The sequence below is a fragment of the Xiphophorus maculatus genome, chromosome 14 (genome assembly GCF_002775205.1).
Source record: "Xiphophorus maculatus strain JP 163 A chromosome 14, X_maculatus-5.0-male, whole genome shotgun sequence".
Classification (NCBI taxonomy): domain Eukaryota; kingdom Metazoa; phylum Chordata; class Actinopteri; order Cyprinodontiformes; family Poeciliidae; genus Xiphophorus; species Xiphophorus maculatus.
The window spans coordinates 21720601-21741692 of NC_036456.1; the positions used below are offsets into that span (position 1 = coordinate 21720601).

Here is a 21092-nt window from a genome sequence, read left to right on the forward strand (position 1 = left end):
GTGTTTTCAGTGAGAGAACGTTTTGTGATGGTTGCTGTTTGTCCAAGTGGGTAAAAAGATAAAGAACTTTCAAAGATAACAGGAAGTGATGCGACAGGCGACATCAGTTACAGAGACATTGGAAATATTCACACCCTTACTGATAACCAGGTCCAGTGTGTGTCCTTGAGTGTGTGTTGCTTGTTTGACATGTTGTGTTAGACCAAAAGTCTCTAAAATATTAGCGAGCTTTTTTGCCCCTCTGTCTTGGGGGTTGTCAACATGAATGTTGAAATCACCAACAATTATTAAACAATCATAATCAATACATATGAGAGATAGAAGCTCATTCAAGTCAGTAAAGAAATTTTCCACAAAAGTTGGAGTTTTGTATAAAGTTACTGTCAAAGTTCGTTTGTGGCCTTTAACCTCAATTCCAAGATACTCAAAAGAGGTGAAGTGACCCAAAGAGATTTTACTGCAATTTATGGTATTCTTAAATATTGAAGCCACGCCTCCTCCTTTTTTGTGTTTTCTATTCTCACTGAAGAAATTGTTGTTAGGAGGCGCAGATTCAATTAGTACGATCGATTCATTATTATCATTCAACCATGTTTCTGTCAGAAACATAACATGGATATTATGCTGAGTGATGAAATCATTAATTAATAGAGCTTTAGCACAGAGAGATCTGGGATTTTAAAGAGTTTAAGTGACTTGGAGGCCAGAAGTCACTAAAACTATGAATAAAAAATAATTGTGTTTATAATAAAAACTCTCTAGGATTAATTTTTCTGCCTTCCTCTCAATAAGGAAAATGTTTGGATCAAAACATTTGATCCAAACATTTGATCAAAACAGCCATAAAAGCTTCATGAAAATCCAGCCACCCAGTTATTAATATCTCACCTGTTTATTAAAGGAACTGAATAAATTAATAAAAAATCTGAAACTATCAAGCAGAGTTTCTGAGGCTCATTGAGGCTCTCAGCTGGATAATAAGAGTCACGATATTTAATTTCTCTTCAGGATGAATAAAAGATTCATTCAAAAGTCTACACACGTTGGCAGACTTCTGGGTATTTAAACTTATTTACATTAATATGTATTTATGGAGGCAACAGGTGGACCAGCAGCTGCTCGGTTTCCCGCAAATTGGGATTTATAACGGAAAGGTGCTCAGCCACATGCGTAAACACTGATTTATACATACAGATTTTTTGGGCTCTGCACTTTTCTAAATTTGCCCGTATGCCAAGTTTTAATGTGAAAACTGTGCCGTCTTTTATGCATGAGGCCCCAGAGCAGTTCTGTACACCAGGAAACTGTCTGATGGATGAAAACAGTCCAGGTCATTTGGTAACTCTGTACTTCGAAAGGGAACATTCATGTTCACTTGACTTGTGTTTCCTATGGAAGTCCATTTCTGCCACTCTGGTCATCATTAAGCAGTACTTCATTAGTAGTTTTACAGTTTCTGCAAGTTTTGGAAGAATCCCGTAATATCAAAAAGAAAGCCAAAGAACCATTTTTGGCGATGGAAAATAAGGCTCATTATTTTTTACTGCATTTAAAATGTAATTTAGTAGCATCAAAGGGAGGCCCTCTGTGTTTGAGAGAGTGAACTGATGCCATGTTACTATAGAGACAGATTTGTGAGGCAGCTGCACTGATACATACAACTTGTCTTACTTTATGTGTGTGAAAGTATTATAACTGCTGTGGAGCATTTCACTGACGGAGCAGAATTGTTTCTGAAGTTTAGGTTAATAGTTGATGCATTGAACACGGACGGCCACAGAGGGCGCAGTCACGGCTGGACCTGGTTGAACCGCGCGCGCCTCCTGTGACTCAAACTGCAGTGCATTCATACCAACCCTCTGTGAGGACTCATGTTTCTGTGAAGACTCTTCATCACGGTATGAGTCGAGTTTAAAAGCCACCGCGTTTGCTCTGCTTGTGAACCAAAACAAATACAACACAAATATATACAGTGAAAAGAAAATGTCAAGCTATTGTTGTGGCCATTTATGTTAAATTTTGTAAATTGTTATTTCTATCTGTTTAGTTTTCCTTTGGGCAGTTAGAATATATTTAAGTTAGTTTAGAACCAAAATCCACAGTTAACTCTATATTCGGAATTGTTTAGATTACTTTGATAACTTTTAGACCCTCCCATTAATTTAAGTGATTAAGAACACACCGGGTGTTTGGTGGAGGACTATAATTTTGACAAATGTCTGGTGTGCTGAAGGGAGGTTTTTGTAAAATGTTTTTTTTCTTAAATGTCTTTCTAGGTTCCAAAACCAAAATTTTCCAACAAAGTCCGTGATGGCGACAGGTGGTTTGGTTCTTAAACACACCTTTTGAACTTGAAACGTCAGATTAACTTTTGTTTTCATATAAGTTATAAAAGATTTTTAGTAATTGTTCCGTCTATATTTTTTCAAGAAATAAAATATCTATATTTTTTCTAACAATCAAGTTGGAAGTACATTTTAGGCTTGGGTGACATTCATCCAGCTGGGAAGGGAAGATTTCACCACCAGCATGTTACACTTTGAAAACCAGTGCTAGAGTACTAGCCACCATATTGTGAGTGGCATGTTCTCCTATGAAACCAAACCAAATATGCTTGAAAACTGGATTTTATCATTTCAACACTTTGTTTTCAAATACTTTTATTGTATCGTTCTAAAACACGATGTGCTTGAAATGGATTAAATATGATCATTGATCAATATTACGGCAGATCACACAGCTAAACAGAACAACTTAAGTCTTGAACAGCTTTGATTTTTTAATGCCACTCACAATATGGCGGGAGCTACAATAAAAGTCGTTATTGATTCAGAGCCGAATAGATTCATTGAGAACGTTCTCTCTGTATGTGAATCACTAGGTTTTCCAGCTGAATCTCACCTGCAGCAGCGACAAACTGCCAGAAAACCACAGACAGCAGGAACAGAGACGCAGGAAGAGAAGAAGCCATTTCCTGGTTGCGTCGATCTCTCCGTCCGAAATTAGATTCCCACATTCCCGTTTCTAAGTGGAAAATGTTTCCAGAAACACCAAAAAAACTGACGTTTAACTGAAAACACAACAGTCAGTTAGAAATACTGAGAAAGTGTGATAAATGAAATAAAGACAAATAAAACTAAACAGAAAGTGGAAACAGAAACCGGTGATTATGTGCTTGGTAAATAAACTATCTGTTCAGTGACTTGGTGCAGCGCTGCGGTGTGTTTTCTCACTTTAGCTTCAATGCTAGTTAACACACACAGAGGCTTTACGTTACAGTTTTAACATATATTTATTCCAGATACATTTGATATTTTTCATACCTAATGCAACTCGACAAAGGTGGTGAACGAATTCAACATAAAGAAAGGAGAATATTACACAAGCTTAGTTTATGCACTTTAGCTAATGCTAACATTAGCTAGCACGATATGCTAACGGGGATAGCGGCAGACAAGATATGACTGTCCTCATAAATTGTGTAAGATTTCTTCTTTGGACTCTTTAGTAGCTGTTAACGGTGTAATTTTGTGAAGATTACTCACCATTCTGTGTTTCCTCTTCACCACCTGGACCTGGAAGCCTCCATCATCCATGAAGGCAAAGCCGCCCGAGGTGATCAACTGGAGGAGGATGGAGATTCCCGGGTTCAGACTTCCAGAGGAGGTGAAGCAACAAACGTTTCCACTGGATTAAACTGTGTCCATCTTAGAGCCATGGCGGACATGATGTTCGGCCAACCGGGTGACCCGTCAGCTCTCCAGTCCGTGAAGCAACAACAAAAAACCGCAAAAATAGTAATTATTTACAGCAGAGAGAGTCCATGGTGTAAACGAAGACTCCGCTGTTATCTGGTTTTAAAACTAGACAAGTTTCTCTAAGTTGGTTAGACGCAATAGAGGCTGTTATTTTTTCATAATATTGGATGATTTTCCTGTCAAATTCACTTTTTTAAATTCAATTAAGAATAAGAGTAATAACATTAAGAGTATTGGCAGTATTGTGGTTTTCTTTGGCAGCAGCAGGAATCTGTGCAGGACAATAACAGAGATAAATAAGAAACAAAAATGTTTAAAATGAATGTTTGTAAATATTGCATTTTATGTATTTATATCAGATGCCAGACCAGATAATCTGCTGGCTCCAGATTATCCAGATTATCCAGTGCAGATTGTAATGCTGGTCAGAGTCCTGGGAACCTTCAGACTCCAGACTGAAGGTTCTGGAGTCCAGCACGGTGTTTGTGGTGGACTGGACTCGTGTTTCTGCGTTTGGAAAGAGAAACTTGCAGCTTGTTTCTCATGTTTTGCTCAGACGGCGGCTGATTGCAGATGATCGTTTTCCTGCTGCAGAGTTTTAAAAATGCTGATTCTGCTGCACCAGCGGATCATAAATGTTATGATTTTTCCCACAGAGACGAGCAGGAAGTCGGTTTAAGTCTCATTTCTTTAGACATCCGACCCAGAATGTCGCTGACGTATAAACATGAAGCTGAAGGTGATTGAAACCAACCCTGAGTCAGACTGTGGAGGAAACATCAATGTGTGGAAACTTTGACTAAAGTGTTTTTGAGCAGCAGATAAACAGTTTTTGTTGTTTTCTGTTGGCTGAGTGATGCTGTGTTGACTTATTGTGATCAGATTTTCACTGTTTGGTCTCATGTTGTTGTTTCAGTCACCAGTAAATGAAACCTGCAGCTGAAGCGTCTTTTCACCCTGAGCAGCTTCAGGTGTTGTTTTTTTCCGACCGCAGGTTGAAGTGTTGAACGCTGACAGAAAGTGTGTGACCTTCACTTCCTGTTGCCCACATTCAGACACAAACAGGAAGAACTTCTTCTGCTTATAAAATACATATTTTATTATTTAATTAACAGGAGAAAAAACTCAATCAATCTAAAATAAAAGTTCTGCTTTTGGTGTTTCATTTAAAACCTTTTTTTTTCTTTTTTTTTTTAAGGTCACTGAATGCAGCATAAACTTGTTCAGATTAAACCTTTGTTTTCAGATTATTTTAATCTAAGGTTTGGTCTCATAGGTTTTCTGTTGCTTCTATAGAAAAACGAGGTGCTGTTTCAGCATCACCAGTGGAGTCAGAGGAAACCAGTGGAGGAAGTGGGAGGTTTCTGGTTTCTGAGACTCTCATCGTTCTGAACTCGATTTCACTGTAAGTCAAGATGCAAATGGTTTTTCTGCGTCTGCTGTGTGAGTAAAACCTGCTTTCAATGTCTGGATTATAGTTTTTATTGATAAAACAGATTAAATTAACAGATTTATTGAACTGATTAGGCAGGAAGTTGGTGATCAAAGTGTCAAAATGTATAAAATTACTTTATTAATAATGTTTCAATTGTCTAATAAAACTAATCTTGTTGTTTCTCTGTAGTTTTGACGTCTCTGCTGTGCAGCTCGACACATCAAGGTCAGTAAACTTTAGAGAAAATTTACTTCCTGGTTGCTACGGTGACACAAAGCATCAGGAGAACGGCCTCACAGACTGCATGTGGGTTAAAATCACATCATATTAGTGATGATTTATTCATGGCAGTGATGTAAACTAAAAGAGGAGGTTTTCTTTTGCCTGAATATGATGAAGTTTAATTTGCTTTCTTGTGTCTAAAAGTGGTTTTTGTGTCTCTTCTGCTCTGAAACGGACCTGAACCAGGACCATAAACAGGATGAGAGTCCTGGTCAGGTTACAGCGGCGCCACCACGAGCGTCGACTCAGAGAAAATGTCAGCTTCACAGTTTGATTATATTTAGCAGCATTCTAAAATCATTTGTTTTGATGTAATGTGTAACCAGTTGGTGTCAACAGAAACCAACTGGAGTTGAGATGGCAGCTTGTCTTCAGGCTCTGAGCCAAAAGCAAATGTTCTGGATTTACCGTGAAATGTTAGGTAGTATGCAAAAATGAACACATTGTTAGAAGACTAAACGGTGAGATTTCTATGTAATATGTAAAAGTTAATGAACTACGAAAAGGATGCAAAGTTAAACGGAATGAAATGGTAAGAAAAGCTTAGAATTCTGAGTATTGAAAGGCACAGAACAATGAACACCTTCGTAAAACATCAAATCAATAAAGTAAATCAGGATTAAAGGCAGTACACTCAAAATACACTGGCATGATTAAACTAGGATTAAAAGTAAGTAAAAATGTTTTCTGATCAAACTTTAATCATTGTAATGAAATCAAATCACTGCAGCCTCTCTATAGCGAGACCTATCAACGTCAAATCAGTTTCTGCGTGTGTCCAGATGTAGAGCCGGCGCGGTCGCTGGGAAACCCCGACAGTGCCTGGAAGGCTTCAGTGTGGGATCTCGGCTGTAACTCGGTCCAACAATCGTGGAAGGCGCCCACAGTCTCACACCAAGGCACACCCAGAAAGGATTGGACTTCATTCTGCAAGAAAAAACACAACAAAAGCGAAATCAATGGATTATATAAAGAACATTAAAGTAAAGGAAAATTTTCTTTTGTCACTGGATACTAGTACTGCCCTTAAACTCTGGCAATCTGGAATTTCACGGTTCTTTGACGTCTCCGGGAAAACATCTGATAGGCAGGTGGATTTCCATCACTACTGCTGCCTTTCTCTATGGTTGAGGTGATGCACCGCACCGCCAATGACCTCAGACAGGGGACACAGCAGCAACCACAGGTGATCAGGAGGGCAAAGAAAGTCGCTGCAGAGACCAGTAGAGAGATAATAATGCCCTTGTACTTCCCGAACATGTTTGTGAACCATTGATCCAAAGGGTTGGTCACGCCAGACTGCTCGTGCATGGTTTTACTCAGGGCTTTCAGTCCTTCCAACGCCTTGGTCACCTTGCCATCAGGAGAGGTATGATTTGGAACGAAAACACAGCACAAATCGCCAAAAATCGCACAGACCCCCCCTTTTTCAGCTAGTATCATGTCTATTGCTATCCGATTCTGGACAGCCATCAATGAGGTGGGGGCTAATTGTCCAGCCAACCCTTCAACTGCATCTCTAGTCAAATTTGTGAGCAAGAGCGTGTTGTAATGAATATAATTGATCCTGTCTACGTTTTTGTTGGGTGTTATAAGTAGAAGAAGACTTTCAAAACCTGCTGCAACCTGGTCCGCTAGTTTGTATCGGTCTGGTACCCCTCGTGGAACACCAATGCTGTCCATATATGTGGGTGAGTTTGCCTGCAAGTCAAAGGCGCTGCGCTTTTTACGTGAGGACATACTGTCCTCCACCGGTTGTTTTTCTCCCATCATGATCACATGTGCTCTAAGTCGGACCATGGCACAGACCCCTCTCATGGTTGGCTCAAGTCTCGCAAATAGTTTGCTTCCTCCGCAAAGGTAGAATAACCCATCTCTCGCCCATGTACCTATTAAATGTCCTGGGAGAGTGGTTTTACACCAGCTCGCCTCCATCTGGCCTACACGGACATTACCTTTTGTTAAATTGAAGCAGACATACTTATCTTTGTCTGGGATAGCTGGCACCACCCGGGTTCTATTGTTGACTGGAGGAAATAACGCTGTTAAGTTTTCACATCCGGAGGGTTGTTTCATTTTAGTCATGCTAAGCATACAGTTAAAGCCCCAAACATCAGATTGAATCAAAGGGGCAGGTTCAGTGTACATTTTAGGTCGCCCTGCTGCACAGGCCACGCAGTTAGACATATGGTGTTCTCGAACTGTTGCTGTTAACCAGTCTAACCATAAATTGGTGCCTGTATAACCGGTAGCTAGCATTAGCAGGTCAGCAGGGGTCGATTTAGAGTAGTCAAAAGTAATTACATTGCCATTTTGCTTATCTAGAAATCCTGAATCATTAATTTCAGGGGAGGAGTCTGGTGGAGTCAGGAGACTAATTAAGATGACTTTTAGGGGGTCCCTTCCGCTTGCTTCAACCCCCAGTACAATGTACATCCGGTATGGATTGCCGTCGTATACTGACTTGTGTACGTCATGCAAGGCCAAAATGAGTGGGTTATCTGTGTGTGAATGAAGTCTGGAAAAGGAAACCTTATTTACCTGAGCACTGGGCAAATGGGAGTGTGTTGGAGTCCACCACTCCCCTGTGTAATGAGTGACCCCGTCCCAGCTAGGACAAAGTTGACAGCGAGGACACCACCCATTTCCGCAAGCTTCGTAGCACCTGTTAATGTTAGGGCTCATACACAGGTACACCTCCCAGCTTTTCCATCCCAATGGATTACCCCCGCAGTCAATAATGTCACACAGGTCAAATTTAAATGCAGTGTCAGAGCCCTTGTAGTAATTCAGTGTCAGTACAGGTTGTTGGTTGTTTGAGCTGCGTTTGCTGCCGTCAGTCGCATGTTGTGAAGGGATGTCTCTAGGTACTATACGGTGTGATGTCAGGGTCGTCTGTGTGTTATTCATCCCATGTACCCGTATGTACTCTAAGCTAAAAACCATCCATGTTATCACCAGACTTATGGTGCCCAACACTGCTGCAGTGTACCAAGGGTGTGTCTGTAGCACCTGGCGCATGGATATGCGAGCGGGTGGAGGCATGTTAGGTGTGTGTTACCGTTGCTGGTTCTGGGGCGGCTGCACACTGTGACCAATGGTACCAGGTGTCACCTTTGGTTTTAAGTTTTACTGCGTGGGCTGTTCTCTCCAGCACCTGGTAAGGTCCAGTGAACCTAGGTTCCGTCCACTTTCTTCTGATGACTTTTAGCCACACCCACTGGGTAGTGGGCTCTGTGAGAGTCCCTCTCTCTGTGCGTTCTCCTTGGATCCTACACCACTCTTTCTTTAAAGTCTGTAACTGAGAAAAATAGTCTTTCCTCGTTAGAGGTTGTAGGTCACCTGGATCCTGTGTTGGCGGTCGGGGTCCTGGGAAGCTTTGTCCAGTGGTGATCTCGTACGGCGTCAATCCTGTCCCGGAGTTGACCGAGCACCTGATGGACATCAAAGCCAGAGGTAATGCATCAACCCAGTTTAATTTGGTCTGTGCACAGATTTTAGCCAATTTCGTTTTCAGGTTTTGGTTCATTCTCTCCACCTTTCCTTGAGATTGCGGATGATAGACTGTTCCAAACCTGTGTTTGAGGCCGAGATGGGCCTCAACTGTTTGCAGATCCTTATTTTTAAAATGGGTTCCATTGTCTGACCTGATTCTCTCTGGGAATCCATGTCTGGGAATGTAGTGGTTGATCAGGCATTTTATGACAGTTTTACTGTCTTCTCTCGCTGCTGGCCACGCCTCTGGCCAACCTGTGAAAGCATCAACACACACCAGCAAATATCTTTTCCCTTGCACCGTGTTTATCATGTCAGTGAAATCCAACACAACCTCTTTCCCTGGACATGTCAGTGGAGGAAACCTTCCCTGTGGGGGATTCATAGTTTTCTTAGGATTGAACTGTCCACACATTTCACAATTTTGCACAAAATGTTCCACCATGTCGATCATGTAAGGGTGCCACCATTCTTTGAGGTTGTGCAACATCTGTTTAATTCCCACATGTCCAACCCCATGAGCTTCCTCAAACAGCTCCTGTTTCCTCCCAGGAGGCAGAATTAACCTGCCGTCTGGGCCCCTCCAGCATCCATTTGTTTCAGAGGCCCCTCTGTGTTTCCACATGTTTTTCTCCTCTGGAGACGCCCCCTTTTGACATCTTTTCACCTCTTCCAGAGTCAGCTTGTCTCTTAATTCCTCCTCAGAGGAACACACCATCATGAAGTCTTTGTATCCTGCAGCCACTTTTGCTGCTCTGTCGGCTGCCTGGTTCCCTTTAGCAACCAATGTGTCTGATAGGTCATGACCTTTACATTTTATGACTGCTACTCTTGCTGGTAACAGTAATGCTTCTGCCAATTCTTTTATCTCACGCTCATGTTTTATGGGCTGCCCACTTGCAGTCAAAAATCCTCCTCTCATCCATTGGCAAAGTTCCACATGGACTGTTCCCGCCACATAGGCTGAATCTGTGTATATGTTTGCCTGTAACCCTTGTGCGAGCTTTAACGCTTCCGCCACTGCTTTTATTTCTGCCCTCTGTGCAGATGCTGTTCCTTCCAGTCTTTCTGCTTTTCTTGTGAGAAAGCCTGCTTTTGTGCTTTCTACTACTGCAAAACCAGCTCTTAGTTCTTGTGTTTGGTGTCTGTAACAACACCCATCTGTGAAGAACTGTCTCACCTCTGGTCCAATCAAGGGAGTTGCTTCCAGGTCTGGTCTTACCTTTTCTGACTTTGCCACCAACTCTGCACACTCGTGTGGTTCTCCGTCTGCAAAACAGTCTGCCATATTTATGCCTTCATGAGTGAATGAAATGTTTGGAGCTTCCAGAACTTTGGAAAGCCTTTGTTGTCTCAACGCCGTCATGGTGAAACTCTGTGAGTTTACATATGCCACCACGCTGTGTGTAGTTAACACTTGCAGTGTATGTCCCATGACAATATGTGCGGTTTTTTGTATGAGTTTGGCTATCCCAGCTGCATGTTGCGTACATGGGGGATGCCTTTTTTCCATATTGTCCATCATTACAGATAAGTACATCAGTACTTTTCTCTCTCCCCCTTTTTTCTGGAACAAAACTCCGTTAACAGCCATTTTTGTTACAGAAACATCAAGAAAAAACGGCAAGGTGTAATCTGGGAGGGAGAGTTCCGCTGCCAATGCCATGTTTTGCTTTAATGAGATAAAAGCTTGTTCCGCCTCAGTTGTCCAAATGAGGGGATTGTTCAGATTTCGCATGCCTTGTTCTTTAACCAAGGCTCGAAGCGGCTGGGTCAGGTCAGTGTAGGAGGGAATGTAGCTCCTGCTGTAGCCAGTTAACCCCAGAAAAGAGAGCATGTCTTTAACTCTGGAGGGTTTAGGATGTTGCAGAATGGACTGCTTGTGGGAAGGAGACATGCTAGTTGTGCCTGCAGAAATTATCCTGCCCAGAAAAGAAACCTGTTTTCTTGCAATCTGCAATTTATTTTTACTAACCTTGAAACCCGCCTGATGTAGGTGCTGCAAAACCAGAGAGGTCGCTTTAACGCAGGTCTCCGCGGTGGGGGCAGCCAGCAAAAGGTCGTCCACATATTGGATGAGGGTCGTTTGTGGAGGGAGAGGACAGTCCTGCAAAACATCCTTCAAAACCTGGTTAAACAGCCCTGGAGACAGGGCAAAACCTTGTGGCAGCCTGGTGTAACGCCACTGTTCTCCCCTGAAAGTGAATGAAAAGTAGTCCCTGCAGCTTTCAGCTAGTGGGACACAGAAAAATGCATTTGCCAAATCAATACAGCTATACCACTGCTGGCTGGGAGTCAAAGCAGCAATGGAGACATATGGATTAGGAACTGCCACCGTTTTTGTTTTCAGAACTGCATTTACTGCTCTCAGGTCATGAGCCATTCTGTATTTGCCAGTACCTTTTTTCTGCACTGGCAAAATGGGTGTGTTCCAGTCAGACTGTGAGGGTTCCAGCACTCCAGCCTCAATCAGTCCTGTTATTGTCTCTGCGATGCCCTGTTCAGCTGCGGGTTTGTGTGGATACTGAGGAATCCAGAGGGGTCTCTCAGAGTCCACCTGAAATGAAATAGGAGAACAGCAGACAAGCCCCACATCTGTAGGCGACTCTGCCCAGAGAGATGTGGGCATGGATGTGATTAATTGAGCCGCTAAAGGGTGGTCTGATTTTTCCCTACCGTGATGTCTGGACACCTGTTCATGATGTAGCTCCACCTGTTCAGAGCTTGAAAAACTGATTCTATATGTGTCAAGAGAGGGTGAGAATGACAAACCTGGTGCTGCGGTGACAACCCAGTCTGTTGCTGCGAGAGACTGCTTAACCATGCCGCCCAGCTCTTTAGCTTGATGCTCAGGGTGCAGAGAGAGAGAGATGTGAGGCACAGCTTCTTCAGACATTTCATACCATTTTAATTGTTCTTCTGTGAGACAGACAGCAGCAGCCACACCACCAGGAGCCACAAAAATATCTGAAGTTTTTACCTCCCAAGTTTTTTCCTCCACAGAGGAAAGGAAGGCTTCCTGGTACCATTCTGTGTTTTCCCTGTCGTAGAAGAGGGTGAGATGGGGCGGGTCAGCCGGCGAGACATAGGGACGCAGAGCCAGGATCCAGGGCTTCCAGGTCATGAACGTTGACAATAGGCTGCTGGAGGGTAAGTTCGTTAAGAGGCCCCAATATATGTCTGCATACTCAGAAACAACTGGCTGCATGAGAAATTGTCCATCCGTGTGAAAGTTTGCACAAGGGAGGGACGTGCCATCGGGAAATGAAACAATTAATCCATTCACAGAACACATAATTGTTGCTCCCAGTTTTATCAGTAAGTCTCTTCCTAGCAAATTGACGGGAGTTGTGGGAGAGCTGACAAAAGAATGTTGCAGGTGCTGATTGCCCAGTGTGAAGGTCAGAGGCTTAGTGAAAGGCAGACTTTGTTCTGTCCCTGAGAACCCAGTTAAAGATACAGTTTGTGACGTCAAACTAAGGGGAGAAACAAAGTTCAATGTGCTGTGTGTAGCACCTGTGTCCACCAGGAAGTGTGTTTCTCTCCCCTCCAGTGTTGCTGACAGCATGGGGTCTGCAGTTCCCATGCTGTGCTGTGGGTCTCCAGGGGTGTGTCAGTAGTTACCCTGAGTGGGGTCCGCATTCCACTGAGAGTATTGTCCGGGTCCCTGTGGTGCGGGAATGACACCTGGGTTGTGGGGTATCATACCTGGTTGGCCTTGTGGAGGAACAGCTGGCTCTTTCACCCAGCAGTCGTAGGCCCAATGTCCAGTACTCCCACAGTTGTAGCACACATCACGTCTCCCAGCCTGTGACCATGCACCCCTCACTCCGCGGCCCCGTCCCATGCCTCTCCGTCCACGGCCAGCCCCTCGCCACCCTCCTCCACGAGGGGGTCCTCCGTATCTGTTTTGGGGATACATATAAGGATAGACAGAGGGAGGAAGAGGTCCTCCCATATATTGATTAGTATTTTGCATGTAATTTGGGGTCACAGTCTGTGTGGGTGACACCTGTGGGGATGGTCCTGATACTGCAGCTGCTACCATCATCTGATCCTTTCTCTTTTTCCCTACGTTTTGTTTTGCCTCCTGAAGTTGAAGTTTCAATAGTTGGTTTTCTAGATCCTTAGTGTCAGACTGTTTTTTCTTCAGCTCATCCTGTGCCCTGAGCAGGTGATGAAGAAGATGTCTCTCCCATCTCACATGTTCGCACCCCATAAGATCAGGATTATTTTTTATTGAGTCAACAACTTGTTCAGGGACACCTCTTAAGATTGCTTCCCTAAACATTTCAGTTAGGTTGGTATGTGGGCCTTTAGGATTAATTGTTGTTTGTTTGAGCCAGGTTTCAGCAGATTTATTTATGTATTCTTTCGGATCGATGGTGTAGTCCCACTCGAATTTAGTAATAGGGACAGTGGTGGCTAATGGAAACTCTTTTTTTATTGCTCGAGCCAAAGGTGTCATGACCTGATGCACAGCAGTTGAATTATTTACATTTTGTGTCCCTGCTGCGTGTTCTACCTCTTTCATAACCATGCCTGACATGCATCTGCTCATTATTGCTCTGAAATCACCCATAGCCAGTGTCATCCCTGAAGTCAGCAGCTCTAACTCTGCCAGCCAAAGACTCCCACCAGCTGTAATGCTGGGCAGTTTATCGACTATTGCATCCCTGTCACCTAGAGGAAAGGGAACATATTTCTGACCCTCAGTACTGTTTTTCAAAAGAGGATAAGCCCCTGTGTTGCTCCCAACCAGGGCGTGCTGTCCTTCTGCTGTGTGAAGGCCTAAGCTACGCATGCTCTCTAGAGGGCACGAGATGTGATAGACCTCTCTCAGTTCATCAGTTTTATCTGTAAGGTTCTCCTCTGAAACCCACGTTCCATTTGCATCCATTTTAATTTGAACGTTTTTGGCTGAATTAGATTTTATCTCTCCTCTCTCCATCTGTTCTGCTCTGTCACACAGGTTCTGCAACCTCTGAGCAGATCTGACAAAGGTGTCATTTAACTGAGACCAAGCCATGGGATTTGGTGTGGACGGGGTCTGATCTAATATTGTCCACTGTGGAGTTCTGGCACCGCTCAGGCCTCCTGGTGTGCTTTGTGGAGGAGCTGCCGCTCCCTCCACCGCCAAAGTACCCTCTGTGATGTTGATTATCGGATATATTCCCTTCGCAGAGTGAGCTCCGTTCTCCGCATACGGAGGTGGAGATAATGCCTGTTTACTTGATTTGTGTTCAGAGTCGGTGGCAGCGTCCTGTTTTTTCTGTTCAAAGGCATGAGATATTCCCTGCCATGAAACTAGTATTTTTTCTCTCAGCCTGACCTCTCTCTCTGCTTTTTCTCTATCTTTTTTGCGGCCTATTTTATTGAAAACTCCTGCCTCTCCTTCTCTTTCCATAGTTTCAATTAATGCTTCCTTTGCGTCATTTATTCCGTCCAGCAAGTATTTTCCCAAAGGCTGCCTGTTTAGCAGGTCGCCTCCTTTCTCCCGCACCAGGGATCCCAAGCCTGTTTTCAGCTTTTCTTTTTCTCTCTTATTTTGATATTCGTCATGTTCTGCCAAATAGGTTATTAGCGCTTCTATTTGCTCACTGAGCGCAATCCATGGCCCGATGCCCCACTTTGGATCATATTTCTCCATGTCGACCTCCTGCGCCATATTCAAACCCAGAAATCACCTCTCCTCTTTCCTGCCTTTTTTTACTGCCTCGCACTGCGGCGAGGAAATCACACACAGCAGAAAGATTTTGCTCGCGCGGCGGCGAGAAAATCAAAGACCACAGATGAGATAAAGAAACTTCCCACAGATTATAATCCCCGAATGTTTACCATGGTTTTAAAAGACATTGCAATAAACGAAGGAGAGTACATTTAAACACGCAAAGTCTGCTCAGCGGCAGACGTTTACATACACACAGCTGACAGACACACACACGGCTGACAGATACAAAGAAATGGATCCACGCTTTTCAGCTCCTATGATGTCCTCTTTTTTCACTTATTTTCTTCACTTATTTCTCTACAGAGGAACAGATCGCGATCAATCTTTATCTTATTCTCTTATCTTTTTCCTATGGTGGACCCCTCTCAACACTTTTGTGTTTTTTGAGCAAGTCACAGATTGGCTAACGCGTTCTTTTAGGGGGCAGCACTCCCCAAGGATAGAACCGACAAAACCTAGTCTTTCCTTTTCCCGCGTCCAGGAAAAGTCGGAGACGACCAGTTCTCACTACAGAGCCAATCGACCTTTTACTTTGACTATTAACTGTTTAAGTAACCTTAACCTTTTCTCCTATGAATAACTCGAAAGCCTTTAGACAAACAAATCAAAAGCAGTACGAACAACAGCTGACAATCGAACAATGGTTGACCACTTCAGACAACTCAGTAACACACAATATAACAGCAATCGATAGCTGGAATTCAGAGGTTTAAGAAGAATGCAACACCATCCACTGCTGATTTCTGGAATTTAGACAGTCCAACAGAAACAATGCTATGGTGTTTATTAAGGAAAATTTTCCTCACCTTATATTTGGGCCCAACACCAGAACACTGCCTCCGTCAGGCTGCGCCGGAACGGCCTGTTCAATCTCTGCTCGTGTCTCAGCACAAAACCATCCTCTGCTACCAATTGTTGAAAATGGATCAAAAATGTACCGCACACAGAGCAGAAAATCAGCCAGTACAAGTAATCAGACTTTACTTATTTTATTCTTTTTTAGCGCTAAAAAAGGAGACGCTTACCCTTACAGACTAGGTGTGAATGTGACCGAGTCTATACATCATCTGATCAAAAACGGGAAGATTCGTTTACTATACTACGGATGCACCTGGTGGTCATCTGATGCCTTACGTCATTTTATCAACTAAGTTTCTATTTCCTGGGAGACGGGAGTCTCTAAGTTTCTATTTCCTGGGAGACGGGAGTCTGAGGAGTTTCTATAGATGTTACAATTACAAAGGGCTTTTGTGTGAGAATATTAGTGTGTGAAAGCATGTGAATGTATTTGAGCTTGATAAGCGCCTCAACACGTCGAGGCATCATGGATCGGAAGTGAGAGACAGGAAGTGACTGTTTCTGTTTCCCAAGTTGTTTCTGTCAATATAGTCATGACTTGTACTTGTTCAAGTTAAGCTAATATGTCTGTGGAAGCAGCGGTGTTCACTAAAATGTGAACTAGTTATCTTAACCAACCCACATCTTCTCCTTTCTGATGTGTTTGTTGGTTTGATCATGATCAACGTCAACCGAATTTACACAGCATGATTTATACCACTAAGACGAAGCAGCAAGACCTTTTACACTGGAGCAGATTTAAAACACCTAAAAGTCTAACTTGCCCGTTTTTTGAACATGCTAGGCTACATGATGTTTGGGGCGTTTTCTGCACAGCTACTAATGATTAAATGTGAGCCTTCTCCATAATGCAGTATTGACTGCCTCTTACTAATCTTTCCTATTTATGAAATATATGAATGTTAATATTCTCATCTCGAAATCCAGAAAGACACAGAAAGCTGTCAGTCCTTATGACTGACAGCTGTATCGCTGTATCTTTCCTCATTAAAAGGTTTACAATAAAATGAAAAGTTTGGTTTGCATCCTTGTCTGTTTGTGCTGCCGGCTGTGCAGCACCACTTGCAAACGGTCAATAGTCCATAATTCAGAAGCAATAAACTTCTGAGTCCTGAAGTTCGGCTTTAAGCATTGATCAGACTTTCCCTTCCTTCCTTCGCAGCTCGTCTTGTTGTGGATTTCAGCTCCTCTCAGCTTTTTGAAGGAACCCGAGTGGCTCTGAAATGTGAGGCGGACGACGCCTCTGAAGGCTGGACCGTGAAGAGAAACACAACCAAACGGCTGTCAACGTGTGGAGAGGGCTGGGGGAAACGGACCAACTCCTCCTGCACCATCGAATTCCTCTTCGTACAGGATACTGGTCTGTACTGGTGTGAGTCCATGTCTGGATCCTCCAGCAGCAGCAGCAGCAGCATCCAGCTCTCTGTCTCTGGTAAGATCAGACTGTGGAGTTAGTGTTGCTGAAGCTGTGTGGAAATGGATGAAATGCTGTAGTTTGTCTCTGTGTTGAGGTGGATCAGTGATCCTGCAGAGTCCTGTCCTCCCTGTGATGGAGGGAGATGACGTCACTCTGAGCTGCAGAGCAAAGAATCCAACCCACAACCTCCCAGCTGCTTTCTATAAAGATGGCGTCTTCATCGGCAACGAGTCTTCAGGCAACCTGACCCTCCACCATGTTTCCAGCTCTGATGAAGGCCTCTATAAATGTAACATCAAAGGTCATGGAGAGTCTCTGTCCAGCAGGATCTCTGTCAAAGGTGAGAAAATACAAACAAAACACAGAAACATGAAAAACTACTGAGAGAAAAGAGATGAGGTGATGTTCTCAGTGAATAATGACAGTTTTCTTCTTGAAAATGTCACATTTTAAGTTTTTCTTGATAATCTAGAAGTCGTTGTGTTTCATAAGCCATACCTGAACTGGTGGATCCTTCAGGGTCCTCTGGATACCACAGACAGACCTGCTGATGTAGACAACACACGTTGTGATGTAGAACTGGAAGTGGAGCTGAGCCTCATCCTAAGAACTGAACTCTTCAATCAGACGGTTGAGAAGAAGTCAGGATGAAGGTTACTAACTGGAATCTACACCAATGTAACATTATGATGGTAAATGGCCTGAATCTGAGCTTTATCAAGTTCAGAGGACTCCAAAGCACTTCACACTACATTCAGTCAGTCACACACTAGTGGTGATGAGCTACTGGTTAGTAGCCACAGCTGCCCTGATGCAGTCTGACTGAGGCCAGGCTGCACCGGCCCACTGACCAGCAGCCAGGCGGGTGAAGTGTTTTGTCCAAAGACACAACAACAGAGATGGACGGAGCAAAGCACTGATGCTGGGATGAACTCCTACTACTGTCATCAACGGTTTAGTGACTGAGAGCAAATATCACTTCTTTGTGCCGGTTTGTTAAGACATTGCCCTGAAAGTTGAGGTTTGAAACTGTTAAAATAATCAACATGGAGGTTGTAACGTGTTTGCTGAGGCCCAAACTGTTTGGTGGATGACTGAACCTGTAAACATCAGAACCTCTCAGCAGCTGCTGTGGGTTTTCCTGCTCTGCTGCAGTCGGGGCAGAACGAGTTCAGGCCAGCATGTAGCAATACTGAATTATTCTGACTCTTTTATTCCTTTAGTTTGATCAAGGTCTTCTCACTTGTTAGGATTTCCATCTAAGCCACTAATATGCGCAACATTGTCCAACATTGCACTGCCACACGTTAATAATCTCATGATTTAAAGAGATGTGGACAGTAGTTTCCCAAAGTGGTTCAATGAAGTCGCCGTTTTGAACCATTGATGAGGTCATGGGGGTCATACAGGCGAAGGCTGGCCTGCAGCGTCCAACCCAACCAATGAGCTGCTGTCTCTCAGATTCTAGATGAAGATCCTTCTCCATGTTGCCTCTCAGCTCCTGGTGAACGTTAATTTAAAAAGTGTTTTATTTACAGCTAAACCTCCAGTCACCCCGCCGTCCTCCGGAGCCGCGCCCTCCGCCTCGGGCCCAGTACAGCTCACATACACAGTGCTGCGCCACCTGGTGGTGTTCTGTCCATACTTCATCTCCACCATCATCCTGGTGTCGTTATATCAACCCAGACCATTAGGTAACTCTTTATCTCTAATCAAAGATAAAACTCCTGACTCACAATAACATCTGAATTGACTCTTTTAACACTTTCTATGTCTTTGACAGCAGAAAACAACCTGGAAAATTCTCCACCCACAGAGTCTGAGCAGGGAACAGAGGTCAAGGTCGAAATTACCACAAATAATTACGTGTAAATGCAGAGATAATGTTCCTATCAGACTGTGTCAGTTTCATATTCAGTTTATTAAGCTTTCATAGATATTGAAGAACGACGGAGTCCCAGAGTGAAATTCAGTGAAAGAGGTGAACAGAACCTGGTACCAGAAGCCCATTAAAATGCTGTTTACATCGTTTTAAACTGTGTGATTGTGAGTGGGAATAAAAATAGCAGCAGGTATGTTGTTCCATATAACACAGTAGGAGTGTAACAGGTAAACCTTTATGGATGCAACTCAACTAAAACCCAAATGTTTAGAATTGTTTTTGAAAAGTGATCGATTACAAATTTATTGATAGAACCTGAATTAATGTGGTGTTTTGATTGTTGATTCTATGTTTCTTTGTGTTTCTGTGTTTGTAATGATGTAAAGCTCTTTGAAATGCCTTGCTGATGAAATTTGCTATACAAATAAAATTAGATTGAATTTTGAAGCCTCCCTTTGTTCTGAAGGGGAAACTTTGTTCCTTCTAACATATCAGAGATTGTAAATATAAAAGGCAGATTTATATTTAAAGGAGAAAACCTCAGAAGGATAGTTTCTTAATTAACTGTATTATGAGAATAACACAATATCATCTGCATAGAGCAGCGGTGGTCCTGGTGCTGGAGGTCCGGTGTCCTGCAGCTCTTAGACGTCTCCCTGGTCCAACACACTTGAATCCAACAGCTGCATCACTTCCTAAGTGCCGTCAGGTTCTCCAGGTTCTGCTAACGACCTCAGGATTTGACTCAGATGTGTTGAAGTAGAGAAATATTTAAAAGTTGCAGGACAGCAGGCTGGATCTGAGAACCCTGATCTACAGGATGTGAATGTTTTACACCTTAATGAATCTCAGAAACAAGTTAACTATGTCTAGCATAAAAAACATTTACCACGTTATTGATATTATGAGAATAAAAATGTTTTTAAGATGCATTCCTCTAATTTATTTTATGAAATTAGCAAATTAGTCTCCCTTAAAAAGAAAATCCACAGGCGACGGATTTTACAGAATAGTAATTAAAACTTAATCAGAAAGATGTGAATTTTTATTACATATTGATTTTACCTGCATCATGTCTAAATAAAACATTTCAACAAGCTCTTTACAAACTGGATATATTTGAAGTTGTGTCTTACAACACAATGTGTTTAAGCTCCTAAATTATTTATGTTGAATTATATTAATATCTAAAATACCCTGGAGTCATGTGCAAGAGATCTACAGTACAGAAGAAGAAAAGCAGCTGGAGAAAAATAATCATGATTATTTGTTTAGAACATTTCAGCAACAGCAGTTCAGCGTTTTACACCAGAAAACACAAAAATAAAGTCAGAAAAACATCAAACAGTCACCAAATGAAAACCAGCAGCAAACATTACATTTTAACGAGTTAATCATCCAGACACATCAAATATGTTGAGAATGTTTCAGTTATTATGGTTCAAAAGCAGGCAGGATTCTGATTCAAACATTTACTAAGCAGGTTATTGCAACTAAAGGAATACAGATTTTTATGGGAGCCATTTGTAAAGTTACATAATTAAACATTAAAAGCAATAATTTGGCTTATTTAACAAAAAAAAATATGAATATTTTGTTCTGACCAGAAGTTTAGTCACCAAGTTACATATTTAGCTTCAGATAAGTATTGATGAAGTTCTTTGTAATTGCCAAAAATTCAACTCCAAACTAAATATTTAGTGTTTTAAAGTTTGGTGACGTTATGTAAACTGAGTGAACACGTGACCCACTGACAGCCAATGAGCATGCAGCTTCTCAGACAGAAGTTGTTTTGCTTTATTTTGACACATTTACACATCTACTCAGTTATTTACACTCATTTACATGTTCTGCTCTCGGTTCAAATGACCAGCAGAGGTAAAACTCGGAGCTGGTTCCGGTGACCCAGACAGCAGGCAGAAGGCCGAGCAGAGTGTAATTTTCAGGGAAGCCATCGGAGACGGTTCCTGAGGGAGAACCCAGCAGAACAGCAGACAGCAGGGGCAGAAAGGCGCCGCTCGCAAAATCAAACACAGTCCGGATAGTTCGGCTTATTGGTCCGTTTAATGAACAAAACCAGCTTCCCCAAACATTCATGACCAACGACCCGTGGCGACGAGGTCCAATAATTAAACAAACCGAACCGAACCCGCCCGGTACCGGCTGCCCACCGGCTTCCTGCCATTTAACATAGAATCACCTCCCGCGTCACGTAAAAACCACCAGAATCATCG

General features: G+C 42.8%; 1 protein-coding gene across 2 annotated transcripts; it reads left to right on the plus strand.

Annotated features, from left to right (window-relative positions):
* Positions 1 to 5135: 5135 nt before the first annotated feature.
* On the plus strand, positions 5136 to 19205 carry LOC102226858 (Fc receptor-like protein 2). 2 transcript variants are annotated; one of them, XM_023346500.1, is made up of 6 exons: positions 5136 to 5201; positions 5383 to 5418; positions 16722 to 16991; positions 17071 to 17316; positions 18515 to 18670; positions 18760 to 19205. In XM_023346500.1, exons 1-6 carry the CDS (start codon positions 5174 to 5176, stop codon positions 18846 to 18848), a joined length of 825 nt encoding a protein of 274 aa, XP_023202268.1. In that variant the 5' UTR covers positions 5136 to 5173; the 3' UTR covers positions 18849 to 19205. The 2 variants fall into 2 exon arrangements, with proteins under 2 accessions (XP_023202268.1, XP_023202269.1); XM_023346501.1 differs by having other exon boundaries at positions 18763 to 19205.
* Positions 19206 to 21092: the final 1887 nt, after the last annotated feature.